The 16,142-nt window shown below is 43.3% G+C and overlaps 1 protein-coding gene across 8 annotated transcripts in view; it reads right to left on the minus strand.

Moving 5' to 3' along the window:
• TRAK1 (trafficking kinesin protein 1) overlaps positions 1-16,142 on the minus strand; it is a 239,844-nt gene that overhangs the window by 84,311 nt on the left and 139,391 nt on the right. For 2 of the 8 annotated variants that reach the window (XM_069730121.1, XM_069730119.1), the window contains exon 1: positions 7,377-7,704. The exons of 4 other annotated variants lie outside the window; for them this stretch is intronic. In XM_069730121.1, coding sequence (XP_069586222.1) covers positions 7,377-7,440 — 64 coding nt within the window. In that variant the 5' untranslated portion in view covers positions 7,441-7,704. Of the gene's footprint in view, positions 1-7,376; positions 7,705-16,142 lie in introns of those variants that run through there. 2 more of the 8 variants (XM_069730116.1, XM_069730125.1) reach the window with 1 other exon arrangement.

Raw genomic sequence — 16,142 nt, forward strand, 5'->3', positions numbered from 1 at the left:
CTCAAACAAAAAGGGGGTTAATAAATAACCTTTGGCGAGATTACCAGATCAGCCATGTTTATACGGTCTTCTTTCATTAAGATTCCCCCCTCTTATATGGTTATGCAGCTCTACGAAAGATGAGCCAATCTAGGCCTTCATATATACTGTAATACCTTCTTCTCCATAACTGAAAAATCACAGATTCCCTACACTAGAAACTATGAATTCTTCAGTTGTGTAATTCCAGCAGACGCAATATTCAGTCTCGTTCTAAACTCCGTTATATAAATCTGCATCAGTCTTTTTTCAATAATTAAAATAAAAAAACTTGACTTTTTTGCATTTACATATCTCAAATAATTACATTAACTTAAAGAGTTCTCTAGTGAAAAGAAGTCATCATCTATCCATAGGATAGGATTGGTGAGGGTCTGACCGATGGCTACTTTTACTCTGGAAAAAGGTGCGCCGCGACACATGCTCCATTATCTGTGGGAACTTCTGGAAAAAGTCAAGTGCAGCACCATAGAGAATGAATGGAGCAGCTGCAGGGCATAGGCACCAACAGTCTATTCTAAGGAGGATAAAAGTATGCTGTTCTGCAGATTGGTTGGACCCCCTCCTATCACTATGGTCTAAAGGTGATGAATTGTTTTCACCAGACAACCCCTTTAATACAGGGATCATATTACTGGAGATGTCTCTTAAGGTATTCTGAAAAGCCACACAACACATTCATCATTACAACTTCAGAGACTGAACTACTTCCGTGTTACCATAGCTACAGGATCTGACACCGCATATATATGTGTGACCAAATTACAAGGAGTACCGGGATGTAACTAGGCTGAGGGTTACATAAGCCTGTGTAAAGACATAATAAAATAATACCATCAACCATAGGCCGTCATTACAACTTCCAATCAGACGGCTGCCTGCAGCATAGAATTCATTCTACATAATTTTCTGCACTTGTCAGACACAATTCTGTTTAGATTTTGTCTGTTTTTGATGTACTCAAGTAATGGATTTCACCCCATCAAGGGTAAAAGTTGCCGTGAAAATCTGCAGCATAAATTGCCGTTCTGTGGATATCAATTCTGCATAGCAGGTCACTTTCTGCTGCCCACTAGGACACTAGGGCTAGTATTGGGGACTTTGCCTGTCTCTGGTTTCACTCCATGCCCTTTCGGAGCCTCATGACTCGATCAGAAGTCGTGGCTTGGAACCTGAACAATGTACAGTAAGGCCACGAACTGCACCTTCGTAAGTGACACTGCCGCAGTGCCTTATGGGATTCGGTGGCTGGAAGTCCCAACTGGCGATTATTACATAGGAAGTGCCTTCTTAGTAGAAAACGCCTGAACAATGGTCTGCTCACTTCTTTTAACTGCATGGGGTTTTTACCATTTTGCAAAGGAATCCAGGTAAGCCATGCCCTAACTTGAGGACAAATCCTATCCATTCAAGGTCAGTGACAAAAAAGATAGCACAGTAATGAAATCCATATGTTGTCCATTTTTCAGTGGCTGATTACTTGGCAAAATTTGGGAACCCTCCATATTTTTTTTTTCAAAAGGGTCAAAAACTGATGGCAAAAATGGACACATGAACCAAAAACGGATAAAAACCTCCTGTACTAGTGCAGAAATGGGAAAAAAAATTAGTGCTGAATTTGCAAAACAGTGCCATCCTGTGCTATCTACTGTCTAAGACTCTGTACACACTTGCTTTACTTTATTTTTGGCAGGTTCAATTGTTGTTTCTTTACAGTAAGGGTATGTGCACACGTTGCAGATTGCCTGTGGAATTTTCTGCGCAGATTCTGCATCTCTTGGCAGAAAACGCAGGTAGAAATCCGCGAGGATTTGATGCATTTTTTATGCGGCTTTTCATGCGTTTTTGTAAGCTAAATAAAGATCTATTATTTAACAAAAAAAAAAAGAATTGTGATGTCATTTCTTGTCCAACCTCTTCATTTACATACTCCATTGAAGAATGTTTACACACACAGATAGAGATAGATTGAAAGATGGATAGATACATCTATAGATAGATGGATAGATATATCTTATAGATAGATAATACCAAGCCTGATGTTTAGTAATAAACATAATAAAATATAAAGACATATATATACACACACACAAAATCTGCGTTAGGCCAGGGTCACACTCGCATGAGTCTCGCACCTCAATTCCCGACACTGCCGCCGGCAATCGGAACGGAGTGCTCAGATGCATACAAAATACATGCAGCTGCACACTCCAGTCCGAGTGCCGGGTATTGAGGTGCGAGATTCGTGCCTTAAACGCAATATCTGTTTAATTTAAAAAATTATTTAAAAAAAAAAATGGCGTGGGCTCTCGTGCAATTTTCTGCACCACAGAGGGAAAGCCAGTGACTGGGGGCCGATGTTTATAGCCTGGGAAGGGGTTAATACCCATAGATCCCAGGCTCTGAATATCAGCCCGCAGCTGTATAATAAGCCTTTTCTGGCTATTAAAATAGTGAGGACCCCCCAAAAAAACGATGTGGGGTCCCCCTATAATTAATAGCCAGAAAAGGCTATGCAGACAGCTGCGGGCCATGGATATTGCCCCTTCCAAGCTACAAACACCAGCTCCTAGTGGTGGCATGTGGAGTAATAGGGGGATAATGTCACCTTTGTATTGTAAGGTGACATCAAGCCGGCTTAGTAATGGAGGTGTCAATAAGACATGTATCCATTACTAATCCTATAGTTGTGAAGGGTTAAACATACAGCCAGAATAAAATATTTAATGAAATAAAACACTACACATTTTTCCCATATTTATTGTACAGCTAATCCATGTGATGCCCTCCATCTCCTGTAAAAAACAATAAAAATAAACCAACACAAATACTCCCTGGTCCGATGTAGTCCATTTAATAAGGAGTGTCCCACAATGATCTCCCCTATAGAGCTGACACATCAGGAGATGAGATCGCTCTACAGGAGCTCCAGTGACACACTGACAGGAGACAATTGCTCCTGCAGTGTTATTACTGAGGGTTCAATGAGTTCATTGCTCTCACTTTACGGCACTGCTGTGTGAGAATTTTCCCACGCAGCGGTGCCGCAAGTGACAGTATGAACTCTGCTGAACTCACGGCGGGGGAGGGATACAGGGCGCATTGCTACGTCATCGGGTCATTTTGCAAGGCATTACTGGGAACGGGAGCATCCCTAGCATCGGAAAGGCTGCGAGGGATGCCGGAAGGTGAGAATAAAGATTTTTTTTTTTCAAATTATTTTTAACATTATAACATTTTACTTTTGATGCTGCATAGGCAGTATCAATAGTAAAACGTTGGTCACACTTGTCAAATACTATGTTTGACAAGTGTGACCAACCTGTCAATCTGTTTTCCAAGCGATGCTACAGATCGTTTGGAAAACGCTACGGATCCGTAAAAAAAAAAAAAACGGATCCAGCGCATCCGTTTTTTACAATCTGCACAGGATCCGTCTTTTCAACATTTTGACGGATTGTGACTGATTGTAAAAAACAGAAGTGTGAAAGAGGCCTAAGCTGCATATGTGATCTATAGGGGTATTTCTGAGTTCGGAAATATTTTTGACTTTAAGGCTGGGTTCACACTTTGCGGTTTTTACCGTGGAACCGCCGCGATTTTGATGCTGCGGGTCCGCAGCAGTTTCCATAGCGTTTCCATTTACATGTAAACCCTATGGAAACCGCAAACCACTGTGCACATGCTGCGGGAAAAACCGTGCAGAAACGCAGCGGTTTAAAACCCGCAGCATGTCACTTCTTTGTGCAGAATCGCTGCGATTCTGCAACCATAGGAATGCATTGAACGGCTTACTTCCCGCATGGGGCTGTGCCCACGTTGCGGGAAGTAAGCGGCTAATGTGCGGTTCCTACCCGGGGTGGAGGAGAGGAGACTCTCCTCCAGGCCCTGGGAACCATATTTGGGGTAAAAAAAAGAATAAAAATAAAAAATCATGTTATACTCACCTCTCAGCGCTGCACGCGGCCGTCCGGTCAGAGTTGCTGTGCGAACAGGACCTGCGGTGACGTCGCGGTCACATGACCGTGACGTCACGAAGGGTCCTTCTCACATAGCATCTTTGGAACCGGACCGCCGGGTGCAGCGCCGAGGAGATCCGGACATCAGAGGGTGAGTATAACCAATTTTTATTATTTTTAACATTACTATTGATGCTGCATATTGCTGCATATGCAGCATCAATAGTATAGGCAGAAACCTGCAGCGGAAACCGCGGAACAAACCACGATAAATCTGCAGGGAGAACCGCAGCGGTTTTGCCCTGCAGATTTATCAAATCCGCTGCGGGAGAACCCGCAGAGGGACGCCGCAAAGTGTGAACATGGCCTAAAGCCACTTTTTATTACTGGTAGAGGCGAAAAATACACTTTGTAGAAAAGTATTGGGACACATTGTGTGACCAATGAGTAAAATATTATTTAAGTCAGTTCAGTCACCATTGGTGTGTAAGATCCAGTCCCTCATCTGCCTTTACTAACTAAAGAGCTCATTGATACCAGCGTGGGCCTGTGATAGGATGTTACTGCTGCGATAAGGCAGCTTGTGAAATGTCTTCCCTCCTAAATACTCCACAATGTACTGTGAGGGGTATTATTGAAAAGTGGAAGCATTTAGGAACCACAGCCATGACGTGGAGACCACCGAAAGTTACAGACCAGTATCTGAGGCGCATAAAAGTCACCAATGCTCTGATGACTCAATGACTGCAAAGATCCAAACCTCCTCTGGCATTGAAGCTACGTTCCCATGATGGGCATTTGAGGAGTTTTTGATGTTGCAGATCTCTTGCAGCATTTCTGCACCTATTAGCTAAATTAGGTTGCATGCGGGGTTTTTTTTTTTTACCATTGCGTCTTTGAGTGCGGTTTTTAGGCTATGTGAAGTTGAATATTTTCAGCAAACATTTCTGCACCAAAAATGCGTCTCTTGGTAGGTAAAATTCTGCTTAAATACTAACGTTTTTGATTTTTTTTTCATTTGAACAAGTAAAAATGCCGAAAAAAAAAAACATACTGCTGATTTGGAACCGCTTCAAATTTGCAAAAAAAAAAAAAAAAAAAATCACGTTCATTTTGCCGGCACTGTGAACTACTGTGTTTTGGTACAACAATTTCTGCAGCAAACACTTAATGTGTGCACATACCCCTATAGTATATGTACATGTTCTTTTTTTTCTGCACGTTTGTCATAGAAAAAAACGCAGCATTTTACAGTATCAGCAAAGTGAATGTAATTTCTGAAATCTCACGCACGTGCCGTTTAGTTTTCCCTTTGTAGGAAATGTGCAGCAGCATTTTTCAAACATTCTAATCAATGGAGGAAAAAAACACAATAATGCTTCAGCATACCAAGACATTTTGGACAATTGTATGCTTCCCACTTTGTAAAAAAAAAATGGAGAAAGGACATTTTCTGTTCCAGCCTGACTGTGCCCCAGTGCATGAAGCATGGACAATAAAGGCATGGTTGGGGGAGGTTGGTATGGATAACTTGACTGGCATGGAGCCATGAACTTGCGAGCAAGACCCTCTTGTCCAACACCAGTGTGTGGCCTCCCAAATGCTTTTCTGGATGAATTGGCAAAAATTTCCACAGATAAGCTCCAAAATCTTGTAGAAAGACTTTCCAGAAGAGCGGACGCTGTTTTGAGCTGCAAAAGAGAAAACTAACTCCATATTAAAGGGTATACCTGGGACTTTGTGAAACTAAGCTGGCACAGACCGCTCCTCCTGGCAATTCAGCTACATCTGCTGACGTCACGTCGACATAGGCGGCTTCTTTTCTGCCCTGCTCTGTCGATGGGGTGTGACTTTCATTGTCAGTTTGATTGACAGCTATCTCCTCCAGTTTGACAGCTAGATTCCCACTGCCTATCAGAATGACATCAAAGTCCCACCCCGTCAACAGAGCAGAGCACAAAAAAAGCCACTCTGTCGACGTGACCTCAGCAGAGGCAGCTGAATCATGGGCAGCAGTGGTCAGTGACCGCTCCATGCCAGCGACACACGGCACCGAGCATATCAGGCAGGTAGGTAGCAACTACCTGTGCTTAGACACATTCTTGTTTTTCACAAAGTCCCAGTTATGCCCTTTAATGCCCCCAGATTTAGAATGAGATGTCATAATTGTTCTTATGGGGGTTTAAAGGGTTCAAGGTTTAAATGTCAAAATCCTTTCAGAATGGGTATAGAGGTTATACATGGATCAATCAACAGAAATACCTTGATACAAAGATATAGCATCACATGGCGATAAGGACACCTCCAGAGGATGACACTATCACTATATTACACGGGCTTCGTTACCAACAGTTCACACTCACTGACGCTTATGGCATCAACTTTATGTTAGAATGATATAAAATGCTGTAATACACAGTACAATAAACTGGTTACCGAGCATGCTCAAAGAAGCATGCCAATTACATTGTGCGTCAGCAAGGTATGATTCAATTAAAGCAAATCTTGTTCAACGTAAGACAACTGGGAGAAAGCGCATGGGAGACATTTGGTGGATGACACATGAAATCTGTAATAGGATCAATGCTTCGCAGTGTAACAGAAAGAATAACTGACCGTGATACAGGTAACTTGGGAAGGTAATTCTTTTAATGCCACAATTTTTAATACAACTTAGCGCAGATTCCTTTCCGATAACAGTATCTTGGAAACCACAAAAAAACGTCCCATTGTGTTTAAACAGCAGGAACATGGCACAAGACTTGCTGGCATTGTCTGTGCCCACTCATTCAGTCAGAGTTCATGGAAAGCACCGCAGATACCATGCATACTAATAACCTAGCACACAATCCAAGGGAAATAATACAGAAAACTACAATCAGACATTTTAGGCTGCCATTATTCCGACACATCAGGCATCATAGCCCAATCCTGCAACTCGCAACGATATTACATCAGGGCAGACAATGCAGGGTGGCAGCACGAGGGCGGCTGCATTATAGGGCAAGCTATAGTTTTCAGCTCTGCATTTTGGAAAATATTGTAATTTGCTGCAAACCATGTTGATAATGAATGGGCTTAAAAAGCAAGAAAACATAGAATGATAACATATAGAATAAGTGCTCCCCAATTCTACTTCTCCCTTCTTGCAAATTATCACAGGTTCAAAATAGATCGACAAGTCACCACGCGGATCTATCACTGCACCCTTTCATTGCCAGAACAAAATTTACTCCATGCGGACGCAGGCTGCTTTAATCCTCATGCTCCTTACGTGTACACCCATAGCCGCAACTGCCTTTGTTACAGTAGCTGAATATATAGCATCCATTCCTACAAATCCCTTACAAAGCATGCATTACGGAAAAGCCTCATTACCATCAGCACAATCCTCGTACCACCAGTCCAGCTGATAATAATCCTCTTCTATAAATTTCTGCATAGTCAGTGCTCCTCACTGCATCAAGGAATGCACTGTCCACTGCCTTTCGGAGGTCAGGTGGACCTCAGCCAGGCCGCTGTGCTGGGACCATCACATGGCGCACACAAGGATATACAGGATTGTGACATCACAGAAAGCATCTTCTTAGGAAGCAGCCAGAGGTGAGAGCGAGGAGGGGGAATATGGAGAGATAAAGGGATGGCTTCAGAAGCCTGCAGCAGGTCTCGCTGGCAGCATGCTGTAAGAAAGAAGCAATGTAGAAGCATCCTGGATGGGAGTGGACATGATTGTCCTATCAATAGGCAGAGACGGTGACGTCAGAGGCACACACCACCGCTGGCCTGCTATACCGCTTTCCTTCTGCCTGGGTCCTGCACATCTTAGCTTAGTGGTTTCCATAGAGACTGGATGGATGGGAAATGATGCCGAGGTTACTGGATGAGATTTAGAGCAGGCTTATGAGAAAATCAGATGGATGTCTGGCCTTAGAAGAAAACATCCGAGCTTGAAACACTTAAAGGGTTTGTCCGGGCAAAAAGAAAAGCTCCCCATTTGCTCGGAGCTGTAAAAAATAAACTAAATGATTCTCACCTGCCTGCACCCACCTATAGATCCAACACAGACCCTTGTGAGCTCAGCACTGACACAGGAAGAGGAGACATCACCAATTCATCAGAAAAACAACGGATGACATGCTGTTCAAGTCACTTGACCGCTGCGCCAATCACAGGCCAACACAGATCTGCAGCTAGTGTAACGGTGCATCCCCTATTCTTATGTAAGTGCAGACAATGGAGAGGTCTCCGCTGGATCCAGGTGAGTGCCGCTAGGTGAAAATAAATTACAGCTCCAAGCCAAAGGGAACTTGTCTTTTTGAAAAGGTCAACTTGTTTAATATCCCTTTTTTGTCTTCTGGTTGATCCTGAATGCTCGACCTCCACTTCATTTACTGTCAATGAGACTGCTCAAAATAGCCTAACATTGTACTCTGCTTACTTCGGTAGTCCCATAGACAATGATTAGAGCTTCGTTCAAGACTGGGCTCTACAAAGCCTGGTTTTTGGGGTTCCAGAACCTCAAGTAGTCACACCATAGCAATCAGCACTATCCTCTACACCATGAATATAGGATAACTTGCTATTTTTGGAAATTCCCTTAAAGTACAGTGAAGGAAATAAGTATTTGATCCCTTGCTGATTTTGCAAGTTTGCCCACGGACAAAGACAAGAACAGTCTGTAATTTTAAGGGTAGGTTAATTTTTTTTTAACATTGATAGAATAAAAAAAATAAAATCCAGAAACTCGCACTGTATAAAGCGTATAAATTTATTTGCATTTTGCAGTGAGAAATAAGTATTTTGAACCCTCTGGCAAACAAGACTTATTACTTGGTGGCAAAACCCTTGTTGGTAAGCGCATCAAAACGACGCATCCACATACATCAGCATGTCCTGTGTACCCAATGTTAAAGATAGGTACGCAGGATGCATGTAGAAGTAAGCGGACCTAAACTAAAGAAGTGTGGAGTTTGTCGAAGCTTCAAGGAGGAAGTACGCAGCCGCCCGCAAAGCCCCGGTACGCAAGTGTGAACTAAAGGCCTCTTCACATTAAGCGACGCTGCAGCGATACCGACAACGATCCGGATCGCTGCAGCGTCGCTGTTTGGTCGCTGGAGAGCTGTCACACAGACCGCTCTCCAGCGACCAACGATGCCGGTAACCAGGGTAAACATCGGGTAACTAAGCGCAGGGCCGCGCTTAGTAACCCGATGTTTACCCTGGTTACCATCCTAAAAGTAAAAAAAACAAACAGTACATACTTATCTAACGCTGTCTGACCCTCGGCGCTCTGCTTCTCTGCACTCCTCCTGTACTGGCTGTGAGCACAGCGGCCGGAAAGCAGAGCGGTGACGTCACCGCTGTGCTTTCCGGCTGACCGACGCTCACAGCCAGTACAGGAGGAGTGCAGAGCACAGCGCCGGGGACAGACAGCGGTAGGTAAGTATGTACGGTTTGTTTTTTTTTACTTTTACGCTGGTAACCAGGGTAAACATCGGGTTACTAAGCGCGACCCTGCGCTTAGTTACCCGATGTTTACCCTGGTTACCAGTGAAGACATCGCTGGATCGGTGTCACACACGCCGATCCAGCGATGTCCACGGGAGATCCAGCGACGAAATAAAGTTCTGGACTTTGTTCAGCGACCAACGATGGCACAGCAGGGGCCTGATCGTTGGTCGCTGTCACACATAGCGATTTGCTTAACGATATCGTTGCAACATCACCAAAAGCAACGATATCGTTAACGATATCGTTATGTGTGAAGGTACCTTTAGCCTAAAAGAGAAGCTGACGGTGGTAGCATTGTATGGACTAGATACATAATCATTTCAGATAAAAGGACCCGGAGGCGGTATCTCAAGGATTTTTCTACCATATGGTAAAATAAGAAGTATGAGCAATCCTTTGGCTACAATCCCACAAGGAGTTTTTGATGTTGCAGATTTTCTGCATCTATTAGGTAAATTAAGTTACTTGTGTTTTTTCAATGCATTTTTAACTTTTTTTTTTTTTACATGTAATTTTATAGCACTTTTCATGAGGCATCTTTCGCTTTTGTTGGTGTGTCATGTTTAAATGAAGCTTTGTTTTTTATACTTCCCATTGTTTGGCTTTGACAAAACTTTATTCACACATTTGTTAAGGTACCGTCACACTGAGCAACTTTTGAACGATAACGATAGCGATCCGTGACGTTGCAGCGTCCTGGATAGCGATCTCGTTGTGTTTGACACACAGCAGCGATCAGGATCCCGCTGTGACATCGCTGTTCGGAGCTAGAAGGCCAGAACTTTATTTTGTCGTCAGGTCACCCGCTGCCATCTCTGGATCGGCGTGTGTGACGCCGATCCAGCGATGAGTCCCCGGGTAACCAGGGTAACCATCGGGTTACTAAGCGCAGGGCCGCGCTTAGTAACCCGATGTTTACCCTGGTTACCACTGTAAAAGTAAAAAAAAAAAACACACTACATACTTATATTCCAGTGTCTGTCGCGTTTACAATGGTAACCAGGGTAAACATCGGGTTACTAAGCGCGGCCCTGCGCTTAGTAACCCGATGTTTACCCTGGTTACCCGGGGACTTTGGCATCGTTGGTCACTGGAGAGCTGTCTGTGTGACAGCTCCCCAGCGATCACACAAGGACTTTCCAACGATCACGGCCAGGTCGTATCGCTGGTCGTGATCGTTGGAAAGTTGATCAGTGTGAAGGTACCTTAATGCGTTTCCACTGCCAGGCAGCACGGTGGCTCTGTGATTAGTATTGATGCTTTGCACGCTGGGGTTCTGGGTTCTTATCACACCAAGGACAACACCTGCCAGGAGTCTGTATGTTCCCACCATGTTTCAGTGGGTTTCCTCCAAGTATGGAATTATGGACTTTAAAGATGACCTGTAAGTGCTCCTGATATTTCCTCTCCTGATTACTTCCCAATAAACAATTCTGGTGTCTTTGTATTAATCTCTGTATTGGGAAGTTCCTCTCTTATCCTCATTGTTTAGGATTAAATAGACAACTGGGTGATGGAAACTCCTAAAATGTCCAATCAGTGCAGACAGTACAGGAGCACAACCCTTTGATAAGGATAACGGAAATTCCCAGTTGTACATTTAATACTACGCCAAGAAATGTATGAAACAGATGAATGGCACAAAGCTCTAAAAATCCATAGAAATATTTTTTTTTCAAAGGGAATAAAATAAACACTGGTCAGGAGACATGACAGAGACTTAACAACGAGCAGGTTTGGATGGTTTCACCTGGCTGTTTTTTGGGGGAGGTGTCACAATAATGACGTCTCCATCTTCACACAATACAATACTATTCCCAGATAAGAGTGTCTGAAGGCCAGTCTTCTAGTATCCACAGCAGATCACATTTCCAGGATTTTCCCAGCATTGTAAAGGTGATCTAAATTGTCAGGGATTGCCACATGTCTTTACTCACTGACTAGAATGGAGAAACTGGGAGCTACAAGAGTAAAGGGAATGAGTCATCTGAAAATCAACAATTGCTTAAATCAGGTTTTTGTGTTAACAGTAATTTTTCTCCATTTCGACAATTTTTTTTTCACGTCACAAGCTGTATTAAAAGGAAAAAAAAAAATCTTGTAATTTTAATACTGGCCACTAGGGCTTTGAGACTTCAGCGTCCTGTTCTTTCAGGAAATAACGCACATGCACATTAGCCAACATGGTCTGATCCCAACCCAATCTTTCTATATTCATAATTTTTATGTTGAAGCTAAATATAAATCCATTAAATTGAACCTATAACATGTTGATCTCGAGGAAGGCTAATTCCCATGAGGCAAGTGCTAATTGCCCTATATTAAGGGAAAAATTCCCTCCCGATCCCACATAGGACCATCAGACTAGTTCCCTGGATCAACGTCCCATCACAAAATCTAGCGCCCATAACCTGTAATATTATTTTATCAAGGAAGGCATCCAGGCCCTTCTAAAACATTTGTAGTGAATCAACGATTTTGACATCATGTGGCAGAGAGTTCCATACTCACTGCTCTTACAGTAAATCTGAAATTATCATTAAACCTTCTTTCCTCTAGATGTAGAGGATGCCCTCTTGTATCCACTGCAGACCGAGGTGTAAAAAGATCATTAGAAAGATTTCTGCATTGTCCCCTCATCTATTTGTACACTGTGAGAAGATCTCCCCTAAGCATTGGTTTTTCGTGAATAACCACAGCCTGTCTTGGTATTGTAGTTCCCCCATTCCCTTAAAGGGAACTTGTCACCAGTTTTGTGACATAGCAGCTAAAAATATCACCTTATTTAGTGCCTGCGCTGCATTCCCTAAATCCGTGCCTGCGCTGCATTCCATAAATCCTTATATAACCTCCTGACTCCCCTTGTATATTCCTGAAAAACCTTTTTAGTTTCTCCTGCGCTGTATGGTAATCTTCTCAGTCCGGTCTGATGGGCGTGGTTTTGGGCCTCTTAATCGCTCCCATTGGCTGTTGCTCACCGTCCTACTTCGTAGATGACGCCTCTTGCATCGTTCACAGCGCCGTGCGACATCTCACGCCTGCTCAGAAATATCGCATTTTGCGCCTGCGCAGTATGCTTTGCCCAACTGTGGGCGCAAAGCATACTGTACTGTAAACGCATGGATAACTGCTGCGAATTCGCAGCGTCAAATCCGCTGCAGATCCGCAGCAAAATCCGCAGTGTGTGCACATACCCTTATATAGCACCATTAATTCCATGGTGCTATACAGTATTGTAAGTGTGGCTGCACTAGTGTCCTGTACAGACGCATTCCTGATCAGGTCATCTGTGGTGATCTATGCAATACTTTTGTGTTTTCAAGTGTATAATGAGCCTGTGCAAAGGTCTATGTGAAGGGAGGGGAGAGAAGGGCCCCAGCTGTTACATCACCGATTGTGGCTGGTGGATCCTGTGTTATCAGCGGTGATACCCGTCATTGCATTCCTGCCTCTGATGCAGCCTTGCTGAAAAATATTCCTGAAAGAACATGAGTAGCGAGTCTAAGAAACTCAGAGTGGCCAATGAGAGAATTGCACGAAATAACACTAAAACCTGATTTAAAGAAGCACTCCAATCAAAATTTTTATCTCACTAATATTTTGTAATCATCATATTCATGTGTACTTACTGTTGCTCATTTCACCCTCCTACCCACTTAATACTTCTGTTTTCCATTAGGTCTATGACATCACGTGATTAATAACTGGCTAGCTGAATCCTTCTAAGCTCTATGTAGAAACAGGAGGTCAATTTTCCCTGTATGACTCATCAGTCACTGCAAAAATTAATGGCAGGGGGAGGGGTGGAGCAGCTGGGTCAGGAGTTGAAGAAGAGAATGATTTTTGAAGGGACAAGAGACTTCATGTTTCTGCAGAGAGCAAAGAGAAGAATTAGATGTGTAGAAAGGCAAAATGAGCAATGGTAAGTACACAGTGCTATATAATATGATGACTGCAATATATTAAAAGGATAAAAACTTTAATGGGTGGAGTGCTTCTTTAATTAACAGTTTATTTTCTGATTATATACTGCTGTGTCATTAGAAAAATCATCTAATTTAAATCAGGTTTTAGGTTAAGGGCAAGATTCATTATTGCATTTGCACCTGTCTTTTTTTTTTTTTGTGTTTTCCGCATAGTTTATATTTGCACCACAGTCATCCTTCCATTTGCACCTCTTTTGAAATCTATTGTCACAGGTTTACCGCGACAGAGAGAAGCCAGAAGACCACAGCATCTGATTTCTCCTACTCCTGCATTGGTTAGTAGCACTTCATCTTCATATTAAAGGGAACCTGTCACCCCCAAAATCGCAGATGAGCTAAGCCCGGCATCAGGGGCTTATTTACAGCATTCTGGAATGCTGTAGATTACCCCCAATGTACCCTGAAAGATGAGAAAAAGAGGTTAGATTATACTCACCCAGGGGCAGTCCCGTCCGATAGGCGTCACAGTCCGGAGCCTCCCATCTTCTCACGACGACGTCCTCTTATTGTCTTCACGCTGCGGCTCCGGCGTACTTTGCTCTGTTGAAGGCAGAGCAAAGTACTGCAGTGCACAGGCGCCGGGAAAGGTCAGAGAGGCCCGGCACCTGCGCACTGCAGTACTTTGCTCTGCCCTCAACAGGGCAAAGTACACCTGCGCCGGAGCCACAGCGTGAATACAAGAAGAAAATGTCATCGTAAGAAGATGGTAGGCCCCGGACCACGACGCCCACCGCAGCGGGACCGCCCCTGGGTGAGTATAATCTAACCTCTTTTTCTCATCTTTCAGGTTACATCGGGGGCTTATCTACAGCATTCCAGAATGCTGTAAATAAGCCCCTGATGCCGGTGGGCTCAGCTCATCTGCGATTTTGGGGGTGACAGATTCCCTTTAACACTAGAAGTCCCAGAAATTTCGAGCTCCAAAGGTAGAAATGTTAAATGACCCCTCTCTGGGACTTCTAGTGTTAAACGGTGTAAATTTCTTTTGGCAATACAGGGGTTAATTTGCTCTATTGAGAGCTCCTGAGCATCTCAGCTGTGCACGGTTAGCCACTCCCATCTCCTATGTAATCTGGATCCTGGCTAGCACACATTGTCAGAAAAGCTTATGCTGCATGGCTGGAGGTTGTTGTTAGTTATCATTGGAGAAGGCGTTTTGTGGATTTTCTGTGACTGTTGCTAGGTTTTGAGTGTGTGATAATTCCCTTTCTTCTACTTTGGTTTAACACCAACCTCCACTCCGCGGTGCATTCCTCTGTGATATGTGTGAGTATATTTGTATGTTTGGTATTTTTTGCTACTCCTGATCATGTTACCTTGTTAGTCTGGTTGGTGTACTAGAGTACAGTACTATTCTCAACTTCCCTGAGGGGGGAAAAGGGAAGGCAAGGTACGTGGCCCCGGCATCTTCACCATCAGAAGTAATCCGGGGAACAGGGTGAGCTAGGGCGCTCCTAGCGTTAGGGACAGGGAAGGAGCCCCTGGTCCCGAGACACTTGACAACAGTATCGTGACATCTATTTTACATGGTTTTTGTTGTTTTTTACCGGTGTCAGCATAGTTCAGGGTTTCCATGTTTTTATCCGATTCATAATTTGCAACTATTCAAATGATCCTTAAAATTTTATGTTTTTCTTTTTAGTGTCCATCCCACTGTGCATGTTTAACCCCTTCACGAGATGCGCCATATATGTATGGTGCAAATCAGAAGCTGGTCCTGCAGGTGATGGCTGTATGCAGGGCTGTGGAGTCAGTAAGCCAAACCTCTGACTTCCAACTCCACAACCCTGCCTCACTACTGAGCATGTACATAAAGTGTAGCACTGATTAATCTCAACTAAAAGCATAGAATTTTAGATAAGGAATAAAACAGACATTTATAGGACACTAGATGGTGGCCCGATTCTAACGCATCGGGTATTCTAGAATATGTATGTATACAGCAGCCACAAACTATATAGCACAGGCCATGTAGTATATAGCAGACAAATAGTACGTGGCCTGTGCTATATAGTATGTGGCGGCTACATACATATATATTGTAGAATACCCGATACGCTGTATATAACGCAGCCCACGCAGTATCTAACACAGGCCACGTAGTATACAGCAGCCATGTAGTATATAACACTGCCCACGTAGTATATAGCAGCCATGTAGTATATAGTACTGCCCACGTAGTATATAGCAGCCATGTAGTATATGGTACTGTCCACGTAGTATATAGCAGCCATGTAGTATATAACACTGCCCACATAGTATATAGCAGTCATGTAGTATATAGCAGCCATGTAGTATATAGTACTGTCCAGGTAGTATATAGCAGCCATGTAGTACATAGTACTGCCCACGTAGTATATAGCAGCCATGTAGTATACAGTACTGTCCACGTAGTATAAAGCAGCCATGTAGTATATAGTACTGTCCACATAGTATATAGCAGCCATGAAATTTATAGTACTGTGCACGTAGTATATAGCAGCCATGTAGTATATAGTAGTATATAATACTGCCCACGTAGTATATAGCAGCCATGTAGTATATAGTACTGTCCACGTAGTATATAGCAGCCATGTAGTATATAGTACTGCCCACGTAGTATAGTACTGCCTATGTAGTATATAGCAGCCATGTAGTATATAGTACT

This window comes from Ranitomeya imitator, chromosome 6, assembly GCF_032444005.1.
Source record: "Ranitomeya imitator isolate aRanImi1 chromosome 6, aRanImi1.pri, whole genome shotgun sequence".
NCBI lineage: Eukaryota > Metazoa > Chordata > Amphibia > Anura > Dendrobatidae > Ranitomeya > Ranitomeya imitator.